At 38.8% G+C, this 25,437-nt stretch overlaps 1 protein-coding gene across 2 annotated transcripts in view; it reads right to left on the bottom strand.

Moving 5' to 3' along the window:
• stk10 (serine/threonine kinase 10) overlaps window positions 1-25,437 on the bottom strand; it is a 99,630-nt gene that overhangs the window by 23,661 nt on the left and 50,532 nt on the right. For both annotated transcript variants that reach the window (XM_048603607.1, XM_048603608.1), the window contains exons 5-12: window positions 22,673-22,745; window positions 17,769-17,963; window positions 16,123-16,204; window positions 10,054-10,188; window positions 4,306-4,983; window positions 2,475-2,605; window positions 1,980-2,103; window positions 1,024-1,203 (exon numbers count right to left, since the gene is read on the bottom strand). In XM_048603607.1, coding sequence (XP_048459564.1) covers window positions 1,024-1,203; window positions 1,980-2,103; window positions 2,475-2,605; window positions 4,306-4,983; window positions 10,054-10,188; window positions 16,123-16,204; window positions 17,769-17,963; window positions 22,673-22,745 — 1,598 coding nt within the window. The remainder of the gene's footprint in view (window positions 1-1,023; window positions 1,204-1,979; window positions 2,104-2,474; window positions 2,606-4,305; window positions 4,984-10,053; window positions 10,189-16,122; window positions 16,205-17,768; window positions 17,964-22,672; window positions 22,746-25,437) is intronic.

Raw genomic sequence — 25,437 nt, 5'->3', positions numbered from 1 at the left:
TATCCCAGAAACTACACATTTAGGCATCTTATGCTACAAACAGATCAGACACAGTAGGGAACGATAGAAAAATCATTGAAAATATTATACTCTTTCTACTCAACAACCATCCCACCTTCCCCAACTCCTCCACCCACTACCACCACCGCGACCACGACCACACTGACTACTCTTGTACACTTTAAAATAGCCCAAGTGAGACACTACCAGAGACGCAGGGCAAATGTTGGTGTTACCCACATCTTTAGAAAGATGCAAGAATTACAGATTGGTGACAAATAACCAGCTCAAGTCACTGAAACGTTGTGGTAAGATCTCTAATTGAAGCATAACATTGCAGAAGCAAGAATTTGAGAGTCACCAGGTTTCAAAAAAAAAAAAAAAGGAAATGTCAGCATTTTCAGATAAAGTAAAGTAGTGCTGCTATAACGTGTTTCGTTAATGCAAATTGGCTGTAATGCAATTAATGAGTAGCAGATGCTGTTTGGATAATGCGAACTTTGTTGTACAGGGTATAGCGATTTCTATCGCGCAAGGTCACACAAGAACGCAACTATCGCATTATAGGAGGACTACCTGTACAAAGGTCAGATATAAATGACCATGTTGACATTAAGATCTTGACAGGAAACTTCACATCCTGTGCACTAAGATCTTAAGATTTTTTTGATGAGAAATTAAATCAGCAAAATTAAAGAAACAAAGTAACCAACAGAGGAGTCATGGTACACGACTGTATCTAATTTTCAAACCATACAAACAAGAATGTAAACCCAAATCCAATGTTCATGGGTTATGCATGCAGTTTGCATTTGGACATTAAATGACTTGCAACTTGAAGGAAAAGAGACAGCTTCATGGATCAGAGATCCCATTTTAAATAATTGCTACAAATATATCATCTTGGACAAACATGGTAGATATGTAGCTAGCATGGATTATGTTAAGTTTTAACAAACTTTCTATGCAGGTTTGCTGGAAAGCTTTCAACTTGAAAAGGTACTTTATCATATTATTCCTTACCTCTTTCTTCTGAGCTTTCAAATGATCAATAAATTTTGCATATTCCCTCTCTTGTTCAGTTTTAATTCGCTTGGCCTCATCACGTAGACGGTTTGTGTGATCTTGTTCCATTTTTTCAATCTGTTGCTTTTGCTGCCTTTCTAGATTCTCCAACTCTGTATCATAGAATTTCTTCTTTGCCTGCAGACAAAAAACAATTATATTTTCAGGTTACATTCATTGTTAGAAATGAATAACTGGGAAAAAAGTCAACCAAATCAAAAGATAGCTTGTAATCAAGACAGACAGCCTGTAACCGAAAGATTAATTCCCAACTCATTTCTAAAAACGTTTCCATTAAAAATTAAAACAGACTGTACTCAAACTAATTCTCAATTTCTCTAAAGGATGAATGCCATGACAGTCCATGCATTCTAATCAGCTTTTGCTACTTTTCAGATTGTTACCTAAAACAAATATCCACGACCAGCAGTGCTTCTCATCCCCAACTCTCCCAATTCATACTGCAAAGAATCTATGAGGATGCTGTAAGCATAGGTGTAGGCTTTGACATGTTCGTGTGGAATGTCTTCAGCCAGATGAAACTCACTACCACGGTGGAGACCAAATCATTGAGTGTACTTAAGACAGAAATACATAGGTTCTTGATTATAAAAAGGAGATCAAACGTTATGGCAGGAGAAAGGACTTGAGAAACATATCAGCAGTGATTGAAGGGCGGAGCAGACACGATGAGCCAAATGGCCTAATTCTACTCCTGTATTGTATGGTGTTATATACATAACACTTGGACAGATCATAAAAATGATTACTACCATCAGGCGATAAACTATCCTTGTGGGAAGTTAGATTTATTCACAAAGACAATTACTCAATAGCCACACAATTTTGAGTCTCATTACACAAAGGACAAAAAGCAAATATTCAAAAGGAGAAGACATAACGACAAATCATACATTAGTCTCCTGTTCAAACCGACGAAGCATTTGTTCTAACTGCTGTTGTGATTTGATATTGAGTTGAGTTTGAGCCCGATGTTCTTCCTTCTGAAGCAACCGTAACTCTCGCAACTCCTGTCGCCTGTCAATTTAAGAACAAAATCAAAGATCAGGTGAAGCTTTCATATGACTTACATTATATCAGACCATTTTGGCGTAAGCCTTATTTTCCCCAAGTTTCACAGCTCTTCTGCTACAAAGACATATCCTTAGCTTTCTTCTTAAAAAAAAAAACCAAACAATCATGTTTGGAAATAAAACCATGTAATATTTTTCCTATTCAGCTTCAGCTTAACAAACATTACCAGTTTCAACAGTGTGTTATGGAAAAACTACAAATTTGCTCAAGCAGAACAAAGGAAATAAAATGTTCCAAGCAGATTGTATAGTTATTATAAGCTATTTGTTCAATTAATTAAAAATTTTATAAATTATATAAAAGACTTCACGTGCCTTAGGAACCGCATTTCTTCAGCTTTCTTCTCATCCTCACCAATAATCTTTGATGTAGTGACACTTACTTCAACTCCATCTACAACAAATTTTCTTGTTCGTTTCAGAGTCTTGTTATTTGCCTTATTACCCTACAGGAATAAAAAAATTAGTTTTAAGTTGTACAAAATAATGCACATTTGACTGGTTGATTGCATTTTCTAATAAATAAACATGGAAAAGCTAGGTTTGTATAACTTCAACTTTTCACATTTGACAGAATTTTCTAAACACAGCAGAGTCGTGGTTGTTCCTATGTTATGGTGAGGGATTTTTATCTGTGATTTCATTTCTCTAGCACTGTCCCACTAAGTACCATTGCCAGAAGTCAGCAAAGTGAGTTTTGTGTACTTTAATATCTATGGACAGTTCTCAATTTTATTGTCAAGTTGTATTGCTAACTTAAAACTACTGACTTCAATTCCTGTACAACCAAACACAGCCATCATTCACTTTGCAAGGTCAGAGAAATCAACAGCAAATATCTTAATCCCCAACACACACTTTCAACAACAAAAGCAATCAATGCAATATTACTTAACCTGAAGCCTACATCAAATGATATGCCTACAATGAAAAATAACCTGACACAGGCAAGATATCAAGATGTTCTCTGTGCTATGCATAAGCAAACTTCCTGCTCCTCTGATGCTGCCTGACCTGCTGTTTTCCTCCAGCTCCATACCGTACACTCTTCTTTTGTCCAAACCATGAGATTTTACAGCACAAAAGGAAACGACTTGTGGAAACATTTTTGACCAGTTTGTACGAATTTTATCATTCTAAATTGATGGTAGTCTTTACTACTATTAAAATCCACAAATGGCAGAGATGTTTAGTTTGCCTTGGAGCCACAGAACTCTGATCTAGTTATGAATTAGTTTCTTCTGTACACAATAGGGAGTTGTAGTCACAAGGTTTTGGGATTCTTTGATTGAAAAGACAATACTTTTTTTTTAAATTAGCTTATTTCTTAGAATGATTTATTATTGGACTATGCCATTTTTCCATTGATCACTAATGATGGATATTTATCCTCAAAATAACTCAAGATATAAAACTTAAGAATCTGTCGTCAACCATTCTGGCCAATCAACATTCAAATGAGTAGAACTTCACAAATGTTTTGAGCTATTTTTCCTAAAGAGAACACCATTAGATTGGATTCTGTTCACTACGAACAAGACAATTCCTTCCAATTTAGTGAAAGCAACTGTTTCATTTCAAAAAATTAAAATAATATTGGGCAGAAACTTTGCTTGACTATTCATGGTCACTTGGAGAGAACACCTACAACTAGAAAAAGATAAATCAAATTTAAATTGACAAGGTGACAGAAACTGCAAGAGATAAAACTTTCATATCTACATGAGCTAATGAAATAATTTTGGTTACTTACTATAGCTCCAAGATAAATTCTGATACTTAATGCTTTTCTGAATTTATGAAAAATGTAATGATAATATTAAATCAATACCAATGTACAACATTGTGCTAAATACGATCACGTTGACAATGGCTATGAAACACTAATTATGCACACACCACTGAAGTCTCACTTACTCGAGGGGAATCTGCTATAATCATTGACAGTGTATAAAAACTAATCATCATTTAGGGCATTTATTTTGAAGCCTCTGTGCCAAATATAACGTGTGGAGGGTTAGGTCTAACAGAAGGACAATACTTTGCAAAACCAGAAGGCTGAGAAGCATACATTTATATCAATAGCAGTAAGATAGGGAATTTCTTAATGAAATTAAACATTTTGTCAATACAAAAAACAACTTACCCGTATTGATAGAGAGCCACTTTCCTTGTTTAAGGGGAGATCAGTTGAAAGGGAGATATTCAAGTCAATGCTATCAGAAGCAGATATGCTACCTGAATCAGAATCTCTCCTTGAATGTATGTTGGTAGAATCCATTGCTCCATTGACAGTCAGTAAGTCTGGAACCAGAGTGACTTGTTTATCAGATTTAGTTTCTTTTTCATTTTCAGTTAGCAGTTCTTTTTCATTTTTCAAATCAGCAATGTCAACAGAAATCTGTATGCCTGTAGGCTGGACAGTCCCAGAACTGTCCATCAAACTTTGTTGTTGTTTAATGGAATTCTGTTCTGATACTTGTTCTGAAATTTGTGCTGAAGCATTCATGCCCTCATTTGATTTTACATTGTTAGTCTGCAAGTCCACTTCAGGCTTGTGTTTGGTACATGGGCTAACTTTACTATCATCAGTTCCAGAGTCTGAGCTGACAGTCTTCACTGAGTTCTCACTCTCAGCCTTGTCACTGTCACTGCTGCATATACCCTCATCCAATAGCCCTTCACTGGACTTATCAGCTTGTTCTTTCGTGACTTCAGAACCAGCACTGTTGATTTCCAATGATTCCAGGATCTTGGGAAGTTTTTCTGCTTCTAGACTGATTTGGCTCAGTTCAGAGGGACCACGTGTGTGACCTTGAAGGGGCTGAAGAACAACACAAGTAGGATTTCAGTTGATTAGTTTTTAAATTGTAGAAAATCTGGCAACAGTAATGTTTTGTAATATATACCATTTTTGTGTCAATACTTCATGTCATCCAAGTAAAACCCCAAATATAACCCTTTCCAAGCAAGAATTTTTCCATCTGTACATGAGCTACATAAACAAATCTATTCTAACAACTGCTTGATAACTAGCTTATGTCATAAGGATAAATAATTGCCCTGCAGAAGAATTTAAGGAGTTAATTTAGTCTTCAAACACAGTCAATGCCAAATGTGATAAGGAACGGGGAAGCTACTTCTGATAAGGCAGCAAGCTGCAATCTAAAGGATCATCAATAATATTACACCATAAACAGAAAATATAACAATTCAACACCAGGATTCTTCACTATCAGAACTCTGAAGGACACCACTGCATAAAGTTGGACCCTGGACACATTCAGAGACAGCTACTGCTGAGTGGAATTATAGCTAAATTCTATGGTTAGTTGGGTAATAGCCAAGTTGGGTTGTGAAGCTTAACTTGCTTTCTTGAGGGGTTTTATTTTTGTTGCAATATGCAATAAAGTTTAAGTAATTATTCAGTATTTGACTGTGAGAATTTTCTTAAAAAAACGGCCCCTAGTTTGTGGTAATTTACACAGAACAATTAGCCTCGATAAGAAGTGATTTTAAGTTGCTCCGAAGTCAAACCTACCTGCCTTGTACTCTCAAAAATCCTGCCAGAGCCTGATTTAGAGAGGAACTGCCCCATGTAAAAGCCAGGATGCAACATTTGGACAATGAACCAAAATTTAAAACAACACTATTTTTAAGATTCAATTGGAACATTTAAATTTTTGTATTACTGAATTTGGCATTGAAAACTTTGCTTCAAAATCATGGAAAGGGAGAGCTTGGTTAGGGAATATTTGAGCAAGAAATTGCCAAAGTGAATAGAATATTGGGAAGCTTGTATGTCGAGTCCTCGTTCACCAAATTGTTTTTTTTTTTTAAAAAGAGAGTCTGTTAGGAAGTCCTTGGGAAAGCATGGCCCAAAGAGGATGGGCTGATGGGAATTTGTAGTCTTTATGTAAAAACTTGACACGTGAAGCATACATTAAAACAGAAATGTTGAGACAAGTGAACTGAAGTTAGAAAATGCAAAGTTAAATCAGAAACTCAAAGCCGTAGAGGTTGCCAATCAGGGAAGGATAGTTTTCCAAACAGAAAACATAGAATTAAAGGGAAAGGTTAAATCCCTTGAGATGGCTAATCAGGAGAAGATAGTTTACCTCTCAAAATTATCAAAGTCAATTTGAGACAGTGAACAGGAATGCTGAGAAGGCACAGAGGCAGGTTCAGGATTCAAAAATCAAGAATCAGGAAATTGAAAGTAAATGTAAAGATCTCCAAGCAGCACAAGTGCAGAATGCTAATCATTTTAAATGCCGACAAGAAAATAAATGCCTCGAAGTTACACCTTTCTAGCCAGAGGGTTTCTCTGGAACCCATACAGACGTTAAGGGAAGAAAGAGGTGATCCTGATTAGGGATCAATTGAGGGTGAAGCTATGCATTGTCCCATACCCTGATCTGAATGCAATTATAATCCTGACCTCGGTGCCCCTCCATCATACTCAGATAAAGGTTTACAGTATTCAGCCATTTTAGTACGGTACAAGCCCAAAGTAAAGATAAAGATTTAATGAAAATCTCACAAAAATAAAGAGAGAGGCCAGTAATTGAGCGTTTTGAAAAGTGAGATGAACAAACAGTAGAATTTGAAGCTAGTTAAGGGTGTGAGTAAACTTTGAAGGCAGCCACAAGAAGGGCTAAGACCTATCTCCTGGTGTGTCAGAGGATGTGACGTGTTTTTCTGGTACATCTTAGCCTTACAGGGACTGGAGTGGAAATTCAAAAAGGCAGACACCAATTCCAATCAATTCTCATATCCCTGTGATGAATCCTAGAAAGAGAGTAAAGACGAATAAAACCACAGTGCTTTGTTTGTCTGCTAAAGTAACAGCACCTGGGTAAATGTATTATAATGAAGCTGATTACTGGAATTGTATTGCTGGCTTTCGCAAATGAATCAGCAGCAAGGATCAGTGGAAGTGGACACTGTTCAATGCAACCAAAAGCCACTCTGAGGGGGTCCTGATATTTATACAAATGCCACCCCCTTGGTCAGAGACGCCGAGGTTTACAAACTGGACTAGTCATCAGCAGGACTGTGTGTGTGTACTGGTTAATATGACGATTGGCTATTATTCTGCAAATAACCAAATGCCAATATGTGCAGACCAAATGGTGTTGGGAGATGCCTCCTCCCATACATTCATGTGTTAGTTTTTGGTGCAGTGGTAACTTGGAAGTCAAATCCATTTGTGCTGGCGTAAAGTACCGTGTAGGAAAATAAGGACCCAGAGGAGGGATAGTTAGGCAAAGTACAGGTAAAGAATTTTAAGAAAACGTCCATCATGAATTGGTACCAATTATTCTGATTCTGTTGGGTATTCAGTTACCATCATGGTGTCCAAAATCTTTACCTAACATTTATAAGGAATGGGTGAAAATGCTGTTGCAGTAAGATGGTCGTGCAATTGAGAGGAAAAACAGAAGAGCAGATGTTTTATAGCAGATGCTGCAGGCATTTAAGGTGCAGGTGTTTCTACTCTTAAACAGAAAGTAAACGTGCAAGTGTTTCAACAGTTAATCACATAGCCATCAACACTACAAGTGATTGAATAAATCAATTAACTTCTCAAGTCAGGCAAGGCACTGTCTCTGTGGCACAATGGATCAGTGCATTCAGCTGTTAACCAGAAGGTTGGTGGCTCAAGACCACCCAAGGATAATATCCTTGTTACTTGGGCCCTCTTGGGGCTTGGTGGTAATGTCCCTACCCTGGATCCAGAGGCCTGGGCTCAAGTACCACGTTCAGGTATGTAATAACTTCTCTGAACTGGCTGATTAGAAAAAATAGTCGTCTGGCAGGATCCCTCTTGTGGACCTTTCCTATCCCTGGACTGGGAGGCCCAGGTTCAAGTCTCATCTGCTCCAGAGATAAGTAATAACATCTCTGAACAGGCCGATTCAAGAAATAAGTTAAATAAAAACAGTAGACAGACACAGGGCTCTCTAGTGCCATCGCAGTGTCCGTACCCCTGGACCGAGCAGCCTGGATTCAAGTCCTACCTGCTCCAGAGATGTATAATAACATCTCTGAATAGGTTGATTAGTTTAGAAAAAAAAAAAAGGTTAGTAATCAGGCGAGGACAACACTAACAGCACTTAATTTCATATTGTTAACACCTTGTCAATCATGTGATTGGCAAGTTCATAAAAGCAGGAAAGTGCATAAAATATCAAATAGATGTAACTGTAGTAAGAATGGCAATTTTATGTTAGCTAAGTACAGAGAAAATGTAAATTAAATGAAAAAGGGAGAAGTTCCTACATGGGTTGATTATATTAAATTGAGGGATTTAGTTGATGGGACAAGATCTTTAAGTAAAATCTCTGAGTTAATGAGATTAACGTATGGACTAATGATCTGGGGAGGAACACAATAGGTCTTGTGTTAGGGATATCCGTTATGTCTGAAGATGATAAACCGTTAAATGTTACAACGGTGCAAAGTATTGGAGTGATCCAAAACACCATCTGGATCAGTGTGCTAAGGAGGTTCTACCTTATTAGGAAGAAGAGTGGGGGAGACTTGTAGGGACAGCAAGTAAGGAATGCCAACTGACTGAAAATTATTGTTTGTCCCTAACCCATTTACACAACTGGACAAACCACACGGGGTAAACTATTTCTTGAAGTTTCAAATACCACTCAAGAAAACATAATCGGAGTTGGATAAAAGGCAAAGGAGAATACTGTATCAGTGCATCTTTAAAAGATCATAACCTGAATTGTCCCATCACCGATTCAATATTTTGTATTTAACCTCAAATACCCATGCCCACATGAACAATGGAATTGATTAACATCAGGAAGAGAAATCCAATTAGTTTTACTTCCTTGTCCTCTCCCCAGGACAGCATTTTTGTTTTACTTTTCAACTACGCTTCAAAATCCCTTTTGAGAGCAACTCTGTGGAGTCTTCTTATTTATTAAAGCAGAGCATTCCAGATGATAAAACTGTGCATCAAAAGAAATCTGATCTCCTCTGGTTCTTTTATTAACTATCTTTGCTACTCATTGCCTACGCTGTCAGAGGAAAGTAGTTTCTCCCCATTTACTGTATCATTACCCTCGACAATTTTCAAAATGGACAACAGGGCAGGGTTTAGCATTCCTGGTGAGGGCATTGCATTCTGGTGTGCTCCTAAATTAGATCATTAAAAAAGTTAAAATACAGTTAGGCGTAGGCAAGCAGGTAAAGTTGAAATTCTATTTCATTTATTGTTTTTAAAAAAGGGGATGAAGCAAGGTGGGGGTACTATCTAATGTGTGCACATCTTGCTCATCAGGGCACTTCCCCAGAAGACTGTACAACCCTCCTCTTCCTCACCCCCCCAGACTTTAAAATACACTCCTCCTAGCACTTCTCCAAAGATGTTCAAACTTTTCTTGTCCCATGCCCAACTTAGCCACACAGGGTGCTTTCACCCTATACATGCCTGCAGTTGCTGCAGATTCCACAATTGAGCTCTGATGCTGCCAGCCAATCAGATTGGTCAGCAGCTTGAGAAGATGGGACATTTTGTCACCAGTGAAGTGTATCTTCCAGTCTCAATCAACTTTGCCTACCTACAGTGTGCTATGGCTATAAGACAGGCATCTCACCAGGCTACCAGCTAAATGCCAACTTTCTGAACGGGGTATGGAGAGTGTGAGGGGTGTGGCATAAATACCCTTTTTTAAATGGTGTCTCTCAGATATAAAGCAAACGTAAATTAATTCAGTTTTGAATTAGTAGAGAATGTTTTTGAACATACTATGATAGCTTTAGTTCTTGCATATATATTCCTGTGTGTGAATCGGTGCAGCCATGTTTCAGTCGGACCATAATTTAGAACCCAATGTGAAAAGTAAACATTATTTCAATGGGCACTTACTGATAATGGTTCTGATGAGTCATCATCGTCTACTTCCTCTCTGTTGTCTTCTATTTCCTCCATCACTTCAGCTTTTGCCTCTGCCACCAATTCCCGGAGTGGTTTATTACTACTGACGCTGCTCACAAAAGGGTGCTGTTAAAACAAAGGAGATTATATTGACAATATTAATCCACCTGTTACTTCTACAGAAATAATAGAGTCAGAGTCAAAGACAGTCATAGAGACCTGCAGCATTTAAAAAAAATAGGTCCTCAGCCCATCATATCCACACTGGCCAAAAAACAACCTATCTATTCGAACCCCAATTTTCCAGCAGTTGGACCCTAAATATCACTTCGTTCTGTACAGGTTGTATACAGCAAGGGATCAAGAAATCTTTCCCTCCCTCAGAAATTTCAGCAACTGGAAATTTAGTAATTTGTTGAAAATGTTTCATTTGAAGCCAAAAACTTCTGTTTAAAATCCAGACATTTATCAGAGATATGGTTATTAAAAGTTTTGATAGAGTACCCATTTGATAAAAGTAATAATGAATGCTAATTAACCCTGATCAAGGAATTTAAAGTTACCAAAAAAAATCAGAAAGTCTTGGAGTTCAAGTCCATAGCTTCCTGAAAGTGGCCACTCAAGTACGTAGATAGTAAAGAAGGCCAATGGCACGTTCATTGGTCAGAGAATTGAGTACAAGAGTCAGGATGTCATGTTGCAGCTTTATAAGACTTTGGTTAGGCCACACTAATGTATGGCATTCAATTCTGGTCGCCACATTATAAGGATAGAGGGGCTTTGGAGAGGATGCAGAAGAGGTTTACCAGGGTGCTGCCTGGATTGGAGGGTATGAGCTCTAAGGAGAGGCAAGAAAAACTTGGGTCGTTTCCTCTGGAGCAGTGGAGGCAGAGGGGAGACTTGATAAAAGTCTATAAAATTATGAGATAAACAAATAGGGTTGACGGTCAGAATATTTTTCACAGAGTTGAAATATCTAATACTAGGGGGCATGCATTTGAGGTGAGGGGCTAAAAATTCAAAGGAAATGTGAGGGACAAGGTTTCTTTTTAAAAACAGTGTGGTAGGTGTCTGGAACGTGCTGCCAGGGATGATGGTGGACGCAGATATGATAGGGGCATTTAAGGGACTTTTAGATAAGCGCATGAATATACAAGGAATGAAGGGATACGGACCAAGGGCAGGGAGAAGGGATTAGTTTCATTTGGTGTCATGTTTGACACAACATCATGGGCCGAAGGGCCTGTTCCTGTGCCAAAGTGTTCTAGGTTCTAAACTAACTATTCCTCAAATGTTTAATATGTTACTAAGCTATTAAATAAATGTGTGAAATTTAGATAAGGCAACTATTTACAACTCACTTAACATGGACATAATCTTTATATCAGCTTCTCAAACTTATACACAAAAACTTCTATTTTGAGTATCTGCATTGTTTCTCAACTTTAAAGTTATAAACATTGGCCGAGGGTCAAGTTCAGCTATTTTGAAGCCAAAGGTGCCACACCCGAGACAAACGCTGCTTGGCTGCACACACAAAATGGTTTACACCAACAAAACTCCCAGCACAACTGCCCGAAAACATAACAGCACACTTATTCATAAAATTGAGTTATGCGGAAACTTTCAAACAAGCTATTAGTAAGGGAAGGGAGAGGATGAAACTCCTGCCAGATTAATCATTTTCAATATAGGAGGGGTGACACAGATAAAAGGTTAACATGGAAATTTAGTTAACAAATTATCCATTGTACTGCTTATCCAAAGTTAGAGCAAGCATTTTTTCAAGTATATAAAAAGGGACAATTATCTCTGATCATGTGCTGTTGTACCTGAATATCAAGTATAGTCATCAGACAAAATAGACAAGAGGGTGGGGTCATTTGGATGAAAAAATGCATATGTAAATCTTAATGTCCACATCATAATTTCAGGGAAGGTGACGACAGTGGTAATGTAACTGGACTAGTAAGCTAGAGGTCCAGCCCAATGTTCTAGGAACAGGGCTTCAAATCCCACCGAAGCAATTGGTGACATTTATATTCCACATTTATTCATGGAAGTTGAAACTCATTGCAGTGATTACCTGCCTCATTCACTAATGTCTCTTAGGGAAGGAAATCAGCCCTCCTTACCTAGTCTGGCCTTCATGTGACTCCAGACCTACAGCAATGCAGTTGACACAAATGCATTTTGAAATAGCCTAGAAAGCCACTCCATTCACGGGCAATTAGGGAAGGGGAACAAGCGCTGGTCTTGCCAGCAAAGCCAATATCCAAAATAATAAAGATGGAAACAGATATCTCAGACTATATAATGCAGCACTCATGTAAGACAGCAATTAGCTGGAGTGGTTGGAAAGGTGGGCAAGCTGGCAGAGATATGGTGGGCTGAAGGGCCTGTTTCTACTTGAGTTCTCGACCTGAAATGTTAAGTCTGACTTCTCTCCACAGATGCTGCCAGACCTGCTCAGCTTTTCTAGCAATTTCTGTTTTTGAGCCTGTTTCTATGTTGTATGACCCTATGACCCTAAAATAGAGATAAAATGGCATCTTTACATCACAGCAACTTTATAAAAGGCAGCATCCATCACAAATGTGAGCATAAGTATTAATCATGGCAAACTATTCATATGGACTCATGGGACTGAATACTGCTATATTTTGACAGATAAAAATAATTGTAAAGCATTCTCTAAGTGGACTCCTAAAAGCTGAAATAAGTGAAACACCATCTGCCAGAACTTAACCAATCTGTCTTCTTGCACGGAAATGCCAAGAATTGTTTGATTTGCTAACAACCATATTTAAACACTTTGACAGAAAAATATATTTGTGTTCATTGGAAAAGTCATTTGTTTTCTTATCTCTTCACTGCCAGCAAGTACAAATCTGTCAGTGTGCAATTCTTGCCATCATGTTGTCACAGATGTGCTGACATTTGGAACGTGAAAGAACCACACAGGAAGCAGATTAATTACCAAGTAATCAAGTTTCTTGGTATAGACTATGATTTTGAAATTTGTGGATTTATCATTAATTTCAACATGGAATGAGGAGAAGCCACAATTTTTCATAAGAAAGCTATGTTCACTTACATAGAAACAAGAATAGGCCATTCAGCCCCCTGAGCCTCTTCCACCATTCAAATTAGATCATGGCTGATCTATGGCCTAACGCCATATACCTGTCTTTGGCCCATATCCCTTAATACCTTTGCTTAAATAAAAATCTCAGGATTTAAAGTTAAAGCTGATCCAGCATCCACTGCCATTTGTGGAAAGGCATTCCAAATATCTACCACCCTTTGTGTGTAGAAGTGCTTCCTAACATCTCTCCCGAATGATCTGCCCCAATTCTCAGACTATGCACCTAGTTACAGGATCCCCAATTAATGGAAATATTTTATCTTTATCTAATCTGTCTTTTCCTGTTAATATTTTAAAGGCTTTGATCAGATTGTACCTTAACCTTCTAAATTCTAGAGAAAACAGGCTTAATTTGCATAATCTATTCTCATAACTCCTGAAGTCCAGGTATTTGTAAACCTACACTGTAATCCCTCTAATCCCCTAATGCCAACATATCCTTCTAAAAGGTGAGGTGCCAAGATCTGCTGTCAGTCCTCCAAATGGGCTCTAACTTATTAGTCCATCATATCACAGGCAGGAAATCCTGGGGGAGCATTAAAAGGAGCAGGAAATTGGTGAAGACTTCTGATTTTGTAACTTTCAAATTTTATTTATTGTTTAAACAGTTTAGTCACATTTTTAAATTCATTCACAGGATATGGGCCTTGCTGGCTAGGCAAGCATTTATCATCCATTCTTAGTTGCCCTTGGTGGTGAGTTGCTTTGAACCACTGCAGTCCATGTACAGTAGGTAGACCCACAAATGCTTTTAGGGAGGGAGTTCCAATATTTTGATCCAGCAACACTGAAGTCAATATATTTCCATGTCAGGATGGGGAGTGACTTGGAAGGAAACTTGCAGGTGGCAGTGTTCCCATGTACTTGTTGCCCTTGTCCTTCTAGATGGTAGTGATAGTGGGTTTGAAAGGTGCTGTCTCAGGAGCCTCGGTGAATTTCTGTAGTGCATCTAATATAGACAGTACATACTGCTGCTTCAGAACATCAGTGCAGCAGGGAGCAAAAGTCTGTGAATATGATGTCAATCAAGTGGATTGCTTCATTTTAGATGGTGTCAAGCTTAAGTGTTGTAGGAGCTGCACTTATACAGGTAAACACGGGGATATTCTATCGAACCTGATTTGCACCTTGTAGGTGCTTCGGAGGCTCGGGAGGTAAGTTGCTCTCAGAATTCTTAGTCTGATCTGTTTTTGTAGCCATAGTATTTATATGGCTAGTCCAGCTGAGTTTCTGGTAACCCCCGGGATGTTGATAGTGAAAAATTCAGCGATGGTAATTCCAGTGAATATCTAGAGACTACGATTGGATTTGCTCTTTTTGGAGATGGTAACTGCCTGGCAATTTGGATGGCATAAATATTACAATCCACTTGTCAGCCCAAATCTGGATATTGCAACATTTGGAAAAGGAGTGCTTCAGGAGGAATCATGAATGGTGTTGAATTTATAACAAGTCTTGTTCTAGAGCAGCATTTATTCTGCTATGTAATATTGAGCTTGCACAAGGGAACAGTCACTCTAAGATTTTCTGTTCAATCCCTAGACTCATTACATATTATCCAAATATTAGGCAGGTAAAAGTATGCTCCTTAGCAAGTAAAAAAACCCAATGCTTCAAATGCTTGTTACAGGGTATTAGAGCACAATATCTAGATTAAGAAAGATGGCCCTTATATTTGCTTAAGATTCTACCTTTTTCTGAGAACCTTGAAGTACTTCAAATGGTATGAGCAAAAGCTTTTTTGTTGAAGGGTTCAAAATTGATAAGGAAGTGGTATTGGATAAATTGTCAGTTTGTTTTAGCTGCACCTATCCTGCCTATCCCCTGAAATATTTTACAGATTTCCATGCCATCACCTCTCATTCTTCAAGACTGTAGATAATAAAAGCCCAGTTTCCTCAGTCTCTCCTTGTAGGACCGTCCCACCATCCAGCAAACAATTCCACTGATCAAAGTGAATAACCTCAGGTATTAACATTGTGAAAATTAATTTGAGAATAATGCTTCATAATTTTTACATGACATGCCTGACAAACCTTGTTAAATTTTTTCAAGTGGTGACTAAGGTAGTGATTAGAGGAATGTCTATGTTGTTGGACTTCCAGAAGGCATTTCATAAAGTCCCAATTCAGATACAGTTATGTAAGGTAGAAGCCCAGAGAATCGAGGGCAAATTACTGACATAGCTGGGAAATTGATTGGAAGTAGCGATAATAGTATTCAAATTTGCAGGATGTGACCAGTGGTGTCTCACAATGATCTATGTTAGGACCTCAACTATTCACATTATTTACTAACGGCATAGAAAGACATACACAAAGAGACAAACAAGTGACCTTCTGTAGGGGCTCTACAGCCAGTGCTTGAAGACAGAGGGCATTCTCTCTGGAGTGAATCTTGTTACGATGTATGTACAGTAATAAAAACAATTAATCATAAATTCATGTTGTACTTTTCTAATACTGGTTCCGACAAACATCTCCCTTAACTATCAATTTCTGTTTTTTTCCATCTTTCCCTACTCAGTATATCAGGACGCACAAGGATGCAATTAGACAAGAATGAAAAACTGAATCAATATCCATTATAGATTGTACAGCAAGTTGAAAATGTAGGGTTGAAATTTAACCTCAGCATTCATTCAACATTCAGACATCATAGCTATTGCACTTAATAAAAGTCAATAAAAAAAGTCTCCACTTGCATTAACTCATTTCTGCAGGTAGTATAGAACTACAGCAGTACTTTTTCTAAAAATCAATTTAAATGTATGGAAATGTCACAAATAACTCCATGTCATTTCAAAAGAAAATGTACTGTATGCCAGCTAGTATGAGACAAAATTAGGCAAACTTCTCAAATGCATGAACATTTCATGATACAAGCCAAGAATAGATTTCTCACTTTCTCACCTGCAACAGCTGAGCAGCACTTAAACGGGTATCTGGATTCTTATCCAGTGCTTTCTTGAGGAAATCCTTAAAATCTTGGGACCTACAGAGATGACAGTTCCAATGTTTAACTCAATCCAGTTCAAATCATTTTTCATTTGAAGCATTGAAAAATGTTGCTCCGTTTTAAATTCAACATGTTTTACATTAAGGAGGCAGCGTGTTCTTCCCTGCAACCTTTTTCCACCACACCCACAAGCCCCTGTGCTGTAGCTTTCTGCAATCTTTCTCCATTTAAATATTCAGCTCCTTGAATCTTCCTACCAAGGAGCACAGCCTCTCATTTTTTCAGATCCTATCTGCATAACCAAACCCTCACCTGGTTAAGCGCAACTGCAATATAGACAGTTGGACATCACCTAAAGAAAACAACTTCATTTAGTCAGTACCCCTGCCACTGGATGCAATTGTCACATACTCTAGCGTCACACTGCGGTAACTGTGTGGGAAACCACAGAATGCATTGCAGCAAATCATGAACTGCACTATTTTAAGGATAAATCCCCAATGCATTCTCTTAAGTTATGAAAATGAAGCTTTGCTGGCATCACCAACATTCCCAAGAACACAAGCTAAATTTCAAAAAATCACCTGTTCAAATTCAGCTGCTTGATAAACATATGCAGACGCGTATGTGAAATTGACTATGTTCACTTTTGATTTCAAAGGTTGAAGTGGGTAGGATCCCATTGGGATTTGGCCAAAATTACTTGTGACTCACCCACTGTCCTCAACTCATAACCCACTTCAATGGGTTGGAAAAATTCTACCCTCCTTTTTAACAGGAGCTTTCCAGTTACTAAGCAATGACATGATCTTTCAGACCTGTAACACAACAGCAAAGCACACAGGGGACCATTTTGTGGCAGTAATTTACACAGAGTTGAGTTTTTCCAAAAAGTTTACTGTAATCCAAAGATTTACACTTGTCAATAACATTTTGCTCAACACTTCATGACTCTTAATCTTAGCAGTTTGACAAAATAAAACCATGAATTTGCATATTTGAAGTACAAGGGAACTATCAAAGTCAAAATTTGTGTCAACATATCTATGAATCCAAACTGAACTCTCTAGCCTTTAACCCACCTGCTGCAAATGTTACAAAGCTTTCCCAACTACAAATCGTGACATAATTGAACTGGAACAATAAGTCATAATTTTCTGCCATTAAGTTCATCTGTTTGAACCTGCCAAGTCCACATACACAAAGAAACTGTGCTGTCTTATCAGCACTATGCTTTTCTTCCTGGGTTTAATGAATGTTGTTTGAGTTTAACCACCACAGGATGCCAGTGACTAATGGGGCACCTTGTCAAGTGCATTCTGGAAATCCTCATACTGTATCTAATCAATAAGTCTCCCTTTATCCACATTGAGGATGTAAGAAGCAAAGAACTCCAATAAGTTAGGTAACCATTATTTCCTTATCAGAAAAGGACATGGGAACTAAAATGACATTTTCTAAATACCTTTGGTTACGTCCTCCTTAGTAATACATTCCAGAATATGACAGATGTTAAACTAACTAGCCAGTAGCTTCCTGCCTTCTGTCTCTCTCTTCTCATGAATAAAAGGAGCCACATTCGCTATTTTCTAGTTATTACCATTTTGATGGATTTTCCAGCGTCGGAGGATCACTCTTGGCAATTTTCAACAAAACTCTCATTGGATTTAATTCATGATGAGGTGGCTCTATTTCAGCCATTTCAATCAATGTTATACCCAAGGACCAGATATCAGCTTTATAATCATATGGTGTGTCTTTCATTGTCTCACACATCACCACTTCTGGGGCCATCCTGAAAGCAAACCAAGAGAACAATGGTGGAGAAAACAAAGTATGGTAAGCTTGTAGAATTCTATTAATTATACATGCACATTTAAAGATAATTCTGAATAAATCCATTGTATAGTTTTATAGACCCAACCCAAGTATATAATGCATATTTTCAAATGAAAGAGCGTTATTCAAATTAATGGAAGCAATTTGGTATCATTAGGCTAGTGAAAAGAAGTGCAATCAACAGCATTCCCTCTAATTTTCTTCCAAGCCATGTGGGCCTCTGAGGCCTACACAAAGCGGCACTTCCGGAAGTCACTGTGCAAGGAACATCGGAGCAGAGCAAGCAAACAGAGGGATCTTTGGCAACCAACATTTAAGCACACGGTTTAATATGTAGCCAAGTTAAAACTGATGGCTTATTTATAGATAAGTGTGATGCAAATATCAAATTGCATAATTCATGCTTTAGAGGTGAAGTTTTTAGTTTTAGGAATTAAAAAAAACTTTCCACTTGCATTTAAAGATAACAAATAAACTGAATTACAATCACCCCAGGTCGAAGAGATTATTTAACAAGGTTAGAATTGAAAGTGCAAAATCACTGAACAATAGACCTATATCCTGATGCCTTGGTAAAGCAAGAAGGTCCACAAACATGCCATAAAAGATTTGAATTACCTATGTTAGGAACAAAAGCATAGGAACAGGAAGAGGCTGTTCAGCCCATCAAGCCTGCTCCACCATTTAACACAATGGCTGATCAAACACTTTAATGCCTTTTAGCGTCCCCACCCATAATGGTTTAATTGGTAATCAGTACTCTATCAACATTGACTCAAAGATGAAGCCTCCATAGCTGCTGCTTTAGAGAATTCCTCAGACTAAAAGCAGTTCTCCTCATCGAACGCAAGGGGGCATCCTCCTTATTTATAAATTTCGCCCCTGGAGTTCAAGACTCACCAAGTAGGGGAATCATTTTACCTGCATCTACCCTCTCCTGCCCCTTTAAATATTTTGTATGTTTCAATGAGTTCACCTGTAATTCTTCAAAACCTTAGAGAATACCGGCCTAGCTTGCCCAATCTCTCCTCATAGGACAGTCCTGCCATCCAACAGACAAGTTTGGTGAACCTTTGTTGTACTCCCTTCTTTGGCAAATAATATCCTTCTTGAGATGTGGAGACCGAAACTGTACACATGTTCCAGGTGCAGACAAGTCGAGGTCCTATGCAATTAAAACAAGCCTTCACTACTTCTGGACTCAAATCCTCATGCAATAAAGGCCAGCTTTCCATTAACCTTCCTTATAGCTTGCTGTACTTGTTTTAGCCTTCCATGACTTACTCACAAAGACACCCAAGTCCCTTTCAGCATCTACATTTTTTTCTACTCTTACCATTTAGAAAACGCTCTGCACATCTGACTCTCTTAGAATGGATAACCTCATGTTTCCACATTATATTCCATCAGCCATGTCTTTGCCCATTCACCAAGCCTGGGCTGAACAGCCTCTTCCTATTCCTATGCTTTTGTTCCTAACATACATAATTCAAATCTTTTACGGCATGTTTGAGGACCTTATTGCTTTACCAAGGCATCCAGATATAGGTCTATTGTTCAGTGATTTTGCACTTTCAATTCTAACCTTGTTAAATAATCTCTTCGACTTGTCCCTGAAGCGGTCTCATTTTCTCAACACATTCCCAATTAAGTTTGTATTATTAGCAAATTTGGAAATACTACATTTAGTCCCCAACTCCAAATGATTGATGTGTATTGTGAAATGCTTGGGCCCAAATCCTGATCTCTGTGATACCCAACAAGTCATGCCTATTAAAGTGAGTGTTTCTCCTTGAAAAGCTTAAAATAAGTTTTTTAAAATATGGGGGTTTCTTGATTGACTCAGCAAGACTGGGGAGAAGGTAGTCATATCTATTAGAGATAAATTATACACGCGAGTCACAGAAACAAAGGGTTGGAAGTTGAGTACTGTCAACAGTACCAATGTTGGTTTTCTCCTTTGAATTTATATTCTCGCAAAATGTCCCGATGCATGCAAGTGAAAGGTTTTGACAAATTGTCTTTTCCAGGAGTATTCCCATGCTGCACTACCTAAAATGTCTTTGCACACACAGTTTGTATATTAAAAAACAAGACATACTGACTTTAATATTAGAGCTTATAACTATTTATACTATGAATCCAGTTGTACTTTTATCACCAAGATTTTCCTTACCTCACGAAGCATTAATAAATTACAGATATGACTACATCAAGTACTTAAAGCCTAATGGGTCTGACATGTTGTCACTTCATTTGATAATTTTAAGAAAGCAGCCAGATGAGTCAAAGTGACATTTTTCTGAGCACAACAAACCATGTTTTGCACTGCATCCTATGTTAAAAGTCGATTACTGGAGGCTGCGTATACTGGACGAGAACTATTCTTTAGATGTATGTGTTGGCATCTAGTTTCTGCCAACCCCATCCCTTTTTACTGTGGGTAGATTAACCACAGGTGTTTGTGCCTATTCCAGATGACTTCGTGATTCCAATATGACTGGAAGGAAAAAAAGTATTTAGTCATTATTATCCAGCCAGCATGGTTCGAGATCTGACGGAGCAGCTGATCTTTTCCAACCAGTTAATTCTTATTCACATATTTTGAGTGTTGTCATGTACAAAACACAGGGTAAAGCATAAAGGATTAAACCCATAGATTGTTGCTATTATGGAATAGATTTTATGGGATTCCATACTTCGCAGTCTAAAGTCTAAAAATGATGCGAGCAGTGCCAATTGCTCTAAGGCAAGAAATCTACGCTCTTTTTGGAAGAATTTCCACATTACAGAGCTGCTAGCCACTCAGATGGTTGACACCTCTATAGTTCATGCAGCACAACCAAAGCTGGGATTACAGGCAGTGCCTTTACTGAGTAACCCAATTAAGCCTGGGATTGGGGATCTCAGTGAGGGGCAGCAGGAGAAAGACTGGGGTTAAGGAGGGCGGGGAAAGGTTAAGTTGTCTCTGATGCTTTTAAAAAAAACAGAGGCTGCAGGAAGTAGATTACCCCACCACCCCTCGCAGTGAAGTTGCCAGACTACTACACATCAAATATTGGCAGTGGCAGGATGATGCCCTTAAGAACCCACTACTTGGACGTGCATGACTTTAAGATCAACAGCAGGCAGGCCAACTGGCAATCCGTCTGCCCAGCCTGTACAATTTCAGGAAGATTGGAGGCAGGTAGGTAAACTACCCACTGGTTTATGAACAAGCAAATGCTGCCTTAAACACTATTGATGTGGGGGCATAAAATCCAGGGCCCCTCTGCTGGAGCTTATGGTCACAACAGCTCATGGATAAAGTACATTACTTTGTTTTGCATGATCATAGTTAAAATTAAATAAGTGCAAACTAAAGTTATTAAAAACAGTTGAATTATAGCAACTTGCATTTTCATGGACTGTAATTTCGTTTTATTATTTGCTCACAGGATGTGGCTGTCACAGGGTAAATTTCATTCATTGTTTATAAGATGTAGACCCTAAGATTAGGAGCAAAATTAGGTCCTTCAGCCTATTGAGTCTGCTCTGCCATTCGATTATGGTTAATATATTCCTCAGCCCGATTCTCCTGCCTTCTCCCCATAACATTTGAACTTCTTACAAATCAGAAATTGCTGGAAAAGCTCAGCAGGTCTGGCAGCATCTGTGAAGACAAACCAGAGTTAATATTTCTGGTTGGATGAAGGGTCACCGGACCCAAAACATTAACTGATTTCTCTCCACAGATGCTGCTAGACCTGCTGAGCTTTTCCAGCAACTTCTGATTTACAGCACCCACAGTTCTTTCAGTTTCCCTTACAAACCACCTGTTTCCCCCTTCCAATGACTCATTGACAAAGACACATAGGTCCTTTTGAGGTCCCTCGCTAATTGCCCAGAGGGCTGTTAAGAGTCAGCCATTTTAGTGTCAGTCTGAAGTCACTTTTAGGCCAGATCCGTTAAGGGTGACTTTTCCACCCCGAAAGGATACTATTGAGTCAGACTGGTTTTTATGACAATTGGCAGCAGTTTAAAAAGTCACTATTAGACTAGTTTTTCCAGATTATTTTTAAAAAATGAATTCAAATTTTATCATCTGCCATGATGGCTTTGAGCCCATGTCTCTTGAACATTAACCTGGATGACTAGTCTAGTGTGATTACCACTGTGCCACCGCTTCCCCTAACACAATGACATTATGAGTCACTTCATTTTAGAGATAGCAACAAAATAACACAGCATTTGGAAGAGTTGGCCAAAGGCATACTGGTACACGATTCTCAGGAACGTGCGATTTTCAAACTTTGCTGCTGATAAAAATCACATTCAAGAGGTTTTTTTTTTTAAAAAACACAGAGTACCCTCTAGAGGGAGAAGGCAAGCAACAATTAGGTACGTAAGCAATGTGCAGGATAATCTTCTGCTGAAACAGAGAAGATAATTTTAATTTCAATTTAATTTACCAGAATGCTCCAAATATTTAGAAAAACCAAGAAAGCATTCAAAACAGAAGCAAAGAGTTTATTCTTTTTTAAGCAGTAAGCAGTGGATTATAAACTAATTCTCAGGGAGAAATTAAAAGTTATACTGAAGCTACATTAACCACAATGTGCCTATTTCGAACCATAGTTAGTCTAACATCTGTATTCAGAAAAGGACATTTCCATTTGTACTCACCAATAGGGTGTTCCAATGAAAGTTTCTCTCTTTTGCATTGTTTTTGTGTTTTTTGCTGAAACACCAAAATCAGCTGCAAAGGAATATACAAAATTACATTTTTATTAACTGTACACAGGGAACTTAACTATGATTCCTGTATTTTAATTCAACACCATGTGGGTTTCAGAATACAAAGCATTGTAACTTTTTTTCTGATTAGAGGCAGAGCTGTAATCAATCCTGCAATAGTAACCCAATCTTTATATAACCTTCAATAGTTTCTATTCAAGTTAGCCATCATTAACAAAAACCTATGGAGTAGAAACTACAATTATTTAGCACCATTCATAACCAGTGGACATTTGAAAGCATGTTAAAACTAAACTCACAATGAGGGCCGTCATCATGACAGACTCAATGACATGGAGATAACCCTCCAAAAATTTCAGCTCAGAAAGGTAGGCTTGGTTTCCCACATAGGCAATTACACAGTCCTCAAACAGATCTTCCAAGAGTCATTATGGGCAGGTGGTGGAAATGTCATTGGTCTAGTAATCCAGAGGCTCACACTAATGGTCTATGGACCAGAGACCAAAACTAACCAGGGCAGCTGGTGGAGTTTAATTTAAATTAATAAATCTGGAATTAATGATCAGTCCCAGTAATACTGACCAAAAAACCCATTGTTGACTGTCACAAAAAATCCATTTGGTTCACATTTTTTTTTAAAACGGAAAGGACTTTGCTAGGATGTTAAATAGACTAATACCTGGAATCAGCAGATTACCTTGTGAGGAAAAGCTAAAAATACTAGGTCTCTATCATTGGAGGTTAGAAGAGTCAGAGAAGACTTAATTGAAATATAGAAGACCCTGACGTGACTTGACTGGATGGATGTTGAAAGATTGTTTCCTGTTGTGGGAGAATCAAGAACTAGGGGTCTAGTTTAAAAATAGAGGTGCACATTCAAAATAGATGACGAAATTTTTTTTTCCCTGAGGATTGAACATCGAGAATTACCTTCCTCAGAAAGGTGAGGCAAGTCAGCATGGCCACAGATTCCAGGAATGTGCAGGCTAGGTGGATTAGCCATGGAAAATGCTGGGTGATGGGGAAGGGGATAGGCATGGCTGCGCTGCTCTTTGGAGGATTGGTGTGGACTCGATGGGCTGAATGGCCTGCTTCCACACTGTGGGGATTCTAAAAAAAGGCAGTGAATGTAAAATCTTTAAATATTTTTAAGGCAGAGCAACATAGGTTCATCATCAGGGTGATGAAAGATCATTGCGGGGGATAAGTAGGAACGTAGTGCAGAGTTTAAAATCACATCAGCTACCGTTTTATTGAATGGCAGATAAGACTCGAAGGGCTGAGTGACCCTTCTCTTGCTCCTGATTTGTATCTTTGTATCTTTATTTTGTAGACACACAGCAATGCGACTGTCTCTTAACCTGACCAATCAAACCAATCATTTCAAACTGTCAGAAGTCAAGAAGGAATGAAACCAAATCGTCCACCCTGGATCCACCTAGAGACCTGAAATAACAAAGCACACAGTCTTGTCATCCCTGCAAAGTCTTCCTTACTGACATCTGGGGGGCTTGTGGAGAAATCAGGAGGAGAACTTCCCACAGACTAGTCAAGCAAGACCCTGACAGTCACACTTACCAAATTGTCTCACTGAAAATGTTCCAGACATCATGCTCGCCATAGAGACAGCAAGAACTGCAGATGCCGGAAGTCAGAGTCGATACAGTGTGGAGCTGGAGGAACACTGCAGGTCAAGCGAGCAGGACAGTCAACGTTTCGGGTCGGGACCCTTCATCAGGACTGATGCTCACCATCTCTGGGTACATCCAACCCCACTGGCAAGACAACTGCATCAGGAGGTTATAGCACGATGGTACACAACTAGGCGGCAGTTCACCTGGGAGCTGTTGACAGAGAGTCTGGAGCCAATCAAGTCTCATTAGATCAGGCCAAACATGGGCCAGAAAACCACCTGTTACCACTGACATCAGATGAATCAACTGGAAGAAGCACAGAGGGCAGCAAGGGAAAACAACGTACTCAGCATGGGGGCTTCAACGCCTATCACCATAAGTGGCTCAGTAACATCACTATTCATCAATCATGCCAAGCCCTGAAGGACAAAGTTGCTGGTCCGAAGTGGGTCACGCTGGGAACGGAGGAAAACACCTACTTGATCTTATCCTCAGCCCAGTCTTAACTATCATAGATGCATCTGTCCATGATAGTGTCAGCAGGAATGACTACTCCACAGTTCCTCTGGAGACAAACTGCCATCTTCACAATGAAGATACCCTCCATCACGTTGCATGGTCTAGCACTAGGCTAAATGGGGTGGATTTCAACCAGATCTAGAAACTTAAAACTGAGCACTCGAGATTCTGTGGGCCATTGACAGGAGCAGAATTTTAAACCTCATGTGTCTAGCATACCCAGAACTCTGCCATACCATCAACCCAGGAAATCAACTCTGACTCAATGAGTACAGAAGGGCATGACAGGCAGATCATGAAGCAAAGTTAAAATCTGGTGAACACAGGATTAATTCACGCCAAACAGCTGAAGCAACACGAGATGGACTGGCCAAAACAGCCCTACAACCAACAGACAAGAACCAAGCTCTGCAGTCCCATTACATTCAGTGGTGAATGGAGGACGACAATTAAACAGCCAATTGGAGAAGGCGGCTCCACAAACACGTCCATCCTAAATGATGGGAACGACAGCACATTGGTGCAAAAGACAAAAGCTAA

This window comes from Rhincodon typus, chromosome 12 (assembly GCF_021869965.1).
Source record: "Rhincodon typus isolate 14 chromosome 12, sRhiTyp1.1, whole genome shotgun sequence".
Taxonomy (NCBI): Eukaryota; Metazoa; Chordata; class Chondrichthyes; order Orectolobiformes; family Rhincodontidae; genus Rhincodon; species Rhincodon typus.
The sequence above is the reverse complement of the archived record's forward strand: the minus strand, read 5'-3'. Positions and strand labels throughout refer to the sequence as shown.